We start from the raw sequence: 4,271 nt of genomic DNA, 5'->3' as shown, positions 1-4,271 counted from the left end.
TGTTTATTCTTTTTTGTTGCTGTTCTGGGAATCACACTCAGGACCTTGTGCTTGCTAGGCAGGCAAGGTGTGTTTATTCTTATGTTATATTCTTGCATTTGAAAATTGATCAGTACATCTTAACGATAAAATCATTTGTTATTCAGTAAAAAAGACAATTAAAAAGCACTTTTTTGAAAAAGTATTTCATTCTTTCTGCACAGGCCTTGGACAAACATGGCTACTGCTAAGGGACTGGCGATCGGCATCGACCTGGGCACCACCTACTCGTGCGTGGGGGTGTTCCAGCACGGCAAGGTGGAGATCATCGCCAACGACCAGGGCAACCGCACCACGCCCAGCTACGTGGCGTTCACCGACACGGAGCGGCTGATCGGGGACGCGGCGAAGAACCAGGTGGCCATGAATCCCCAGAACACCGTCTTTGATGCCAAACGGCTGATCGGCCGGAAGTTTAATGATCCTGTGGTGCAGTCAGATATGAAACTTTGGCCTTTTCAAGTGATCAACGAAGGAGGCAAGCCCAAGGTGGTGGTGTCCTATAAAGGGGAGAATAAAGCTTTCTACCCGGAGGAGATCTCGTCCATGGTATTGACTAAGATGAAGGAGACTGCGGAGGCCTTTTTGGGCCACCCTATCACCAATGCCGTGATCACCGTGCCAGCCTATTTCAATGACTCTCAGCGCCAGGCCACCAAGGACGCAGGTGTAATCGCAGGACTCAACGTGCTCAGAATCATCAACGAGCCCACAGCTGCCGCCATCGCCTACGGTTTGGATAAAGCAGGTCAAGGGGAGAGACACGTCCTCATCTTTGACCTGGGTGGAGGCACTTTTGACGTGTCCATCTTGACCATCGACGACGGGATTTTTGAGGTGAAGGCCACAGCGGGCGACACGCACCTGGGCGGCGAGGACTTCGACAACCGGCTCGTCGGCCACTTCGTGGAGGAGTTCAAGAGGAAGCACAAGAAGGACATCAGCCAGAACAAGCGCGCCGTGCGGCGGCTGCGCACGGCCTGCGAGCGTGCCAAGAGGACGCTGTCGTCCAGCACCCAAGCCAACCTGGAGATCGACTCGCTTTATGAAGGCATTGACTTCTACACGTCCATCACCAGAGCCCGGTTTGAGGAGCTGTGTGCAGATCTGTTTAGGGGCACCCTGGAGCCCGTCGAGAAGGCTCTTCGGGACGCCAAGATGGACAAGGCTAAGATCCATGACATCGTTTTAGTAGGGGGCTCCACGCGCATCCCTAAGGTACAGAAACTGCTTCAGGACTACTTCAATGGCCGGGAGCTCAATAAGAGCATCAACCCCGATGAGGCGGTAGCCTACGGGGCCGCAGTACAGGCAGCTATTCTGATGGGGGACAAGTCCGAAAAGGTACAGGATCTGCTCTTGTTGGACGTGGCTCCCCTGTCCCTGGGATTGGAGACAGCTGGAGGTGTGATGACCGTCCTAATCAAGCGCAACTCCACCATCCCCACCAAGCAGACACAAATCTTCACCACGTATTCCGACAACCAGCCCGGGGTGCTGATCCAGGTGTACGAGGGCGAGCGGGCCATGACGAAGGACAACAACCTGCTGGGCCGTTTTGACCTGACCGGAATCCCCCCTGCTCCCAGGGGTGTTCCCCAGATCGAGGTGACCTTCGACATCGACGCCAACGGCATCCTCAACGTCACGGCCACCGACAAGAGCACGGGCAAGGCCAACAAGATCACCATCACCAACGACAAGGGCCGCCTGAGCAAGGAGGAGATCGAGCGCATGGTTCTGGAAGCTGAAAAATACAAAGCTGAAGATGAGGCCCAGAGGGAGAAAATTGCTGCAAAAAATGCCTTAGAATCCTATGCATATAACATGAAGAGTGCTGTGAGTGATGACGGTCTGAAAGGCAAGATTAATGAGCCTGATAAAAACAAAATACTAAGTGCGTGCAATGAGGCCCTCTCCTGGCTGGAGGCCAATCAGCTGGCCGAGAGAGACGAGTTTGATCATAAGAGGAAAGAACTGGAGCAGGTGTGTAATCCAGTCATCACAAAGCTCTACCAGGGAGCGTGTACTGGGCCTGCGTGTGGAGTGGGGTACACACCCGGGAGGCCTGCAGCGGGCCCTACCATTGAAGAAGTAGATTAATGTTTCCCGGAACTAGAGGACTCTAGGGTGCTTCTAGGTGAAATTTATTCCTTTCCTCTTCTGATTCTTGAACTGACTGGACCTGGACCAAAGTTACCATCCCTCTGGGATTCTGATGGAGAAGTCTCATAAATCATCCTTTCATACACCAACATCTTGTCTGCGGCTCTGAAACGGACTTTTTAAGGACAACAAGGCCCTTCTTTGAACAGCTGGTGATTTTGAACGTCTCATTTGTTTCCAGCCATACCAACTTGCTCCTTCCTGCGTGCATGGTTATTTGTCACTCAGTAAATTTGTTCCTAAAGGCAATTACTTCTGGTATCTTTAGGCTATAAGTGCAGTTTAAAAAGTAAAGGCCAGATAATGGAGAACACGTGTTCTCTGTGAGCTCATTGTGAAGGATTAAAATGGGAAGGGGAAAGTATTTGTATTTTTATGAGCTCATTGTTTCAAACAGAAAAGTAATTCTCTGTCCTCAGACACCTGTCTCACTGTTGCAGCTGTTGCTGTGGTTACTGCTTATAACCAAACATATTCTGGATTAAATGTTTAGGATTCAGCTGGACAGTAGTGAGGAGCAGACACTGTTGAACGTCCTGATGTCATTGTGGATGAGGTCCAGATCACTACCTGTACTTTTACAGAATCTTTTTTTTTTTTTTTTTTTTGGTCTTTTTGAGATAGGGTCTCTCTGTGCAGTTCAGGCTGGCCTTGAGCTCACTTTGTAGCCCAGGCTGGTCTCAAACTCACAACCATCCTCCTGCCTCAGCCTCCCAAGTGCTGGGATTACAGGCATGTGCCACCATGCCCAGCCAGAATCCATTATTTCATCCTTTACACACAAAGTATTTCTACAACAAACCCCTGACAATATACTTTCATGCAAGATGAGAAATGAAGGATTTTCCAGTCTTATTCCATAAAAATTTTTTTACTTCTAGCCGGGCGTGGTGGTGCACACCTGTAATCCCAGCACTCGGGAGGCTGAGGCAGGAGGATCACTGCAAGTTTGAGACCAGCCTAGGCTACAAAGTGAGCTCAAGGCCAGCCTGAACTGCAGAGCGAGACCCTGTCTCAAAAAGACAAAAAAAAAAAAGACAAAAAAAATTTTTTTACTTCTTCACAAATTCATAAAAACCTGAAGGACATGAATATGGAGCGCCAGGTGTGGTGGTGTACGCCTGTAATCCCAGCACTCAGGAGGCTGAGGCAGGAGGATTGTTGCGAGTTCCAGACCAGCCTGGGCTACAAAGTGAGCTCAAGGCCTGCCTGAACTGCATACCGAGACCCTGTCTCAAAAAGACCAAGAAAACAAACAAACAAAACACCAAAAAAAGAGCATGGACATATAAGTAACTGCATTTGTGTCCCTTTGTATTTAAGGAGATATTATTTGGAAGGGAAATATTAGAATGCATCATTTCTAGTTGGGTTTAGTGGCATATACCTGTAATCTCAGCACTCTGGGAGGCTGAGGCAGAAAGATCAAAAGTTCAGGCCCAGTTTAGGCAATTTATGCCTTTTTTTTTTTTGGTTTTTTGTTTTTGTTTTTTTTTCCAGTACCAGGAATCGAACTCACAACCTTGCGCTTGCCAGGCAGGTGCTGTGCCGCTGAGCTAAATCCCCAGCCCCAGCTGAATGCCCAGCCCCTACGCAATTTACAAATTCTGGTTCAAAAAATAAAAAGGTCTGGGCATTGTGATGCATCCCTGTAATCCCAGCACTAAGGATGCTGGGAAAGGAGGATCACTGCAAGTTCAAGGCCAGCCTGAGCTTCATAGCGAAACCCCACCTCAAAAAGACAAAAATAAATAAAAAATAAAAATAAAATAAAATAGGAGCTGAGGATGTAGCTCAGTGGTAAGAGTCTGTGTTCAATCCCCAGTACTTGATGGAGGGAGGGGCATGGGTCCTTTCTACAGGTTAGCCAGTGTTTATTTATTTGTTTATTTATTTATTTATTTTTGTCTATTTGAGACAGGGTTTCGCTATGCAGCTCAGGCTGGCCTTAAACTCGCAAGAATCCTCCTGACTCAGCCTCCCAAGTGCTGGGGTTACAGGCATGAGCCACCATGCCCAGCAAAGAAATGAAGTTTGTTTGTTTTTGTTTTGTTTTGTTTTTTTTT

The 4,271-nt window shown here is 48.3% G+C and overlaps 1 protein-coding gene across 1 annotated transcript in view; it reads left to right on the top strand.

Annotated features, from left to right (window-relative positions):
• LOC102029440 (heat shock 70 kDa protein 1-like) overlaps positions 1 to 2,454 on the top strand; it is a gene marked incomplete at its 5' end in the record, with an annotated part of 7,660 nt that extends 5,206 nt beyond the window's left edge. Inside the window, 1 exon segment of the mRNA XM_005389389.2 lies at positions 204 to 2,454. Coding sequence (XP_005389446.1) covers positions 217 to 2,142 — 1,926 coding nt within the window. The 3' untranslated portion in view covers positions 2,143 to 2,454.
• Positions 2,455 to 4,271: the final 1,817 nt, after the last annotated feature.

The sequence above is a fragment of the Chinchilla lanigera genome, unplaced genomic scaffold (genome assembly GCF_000276665.1).
Source record: "Chinchilla lanigera isolate Chin_1 unplaced genomic scaffold, ChiLan1.0 scaffold00036, whole genome shotgun sequence".
Classification (NCBI taxonomy): domain Eukaryota; kingdom Metazoa; phylum Chordata; class Mammalia; order Rodentia; family Chinchillidae; genus Chinchilla; species Chinchilla lanigera.
Note: the sequence above shows the minus strand (reverse complement) of the source record. Positions and strands in the feature narration are given on the sequence as shown.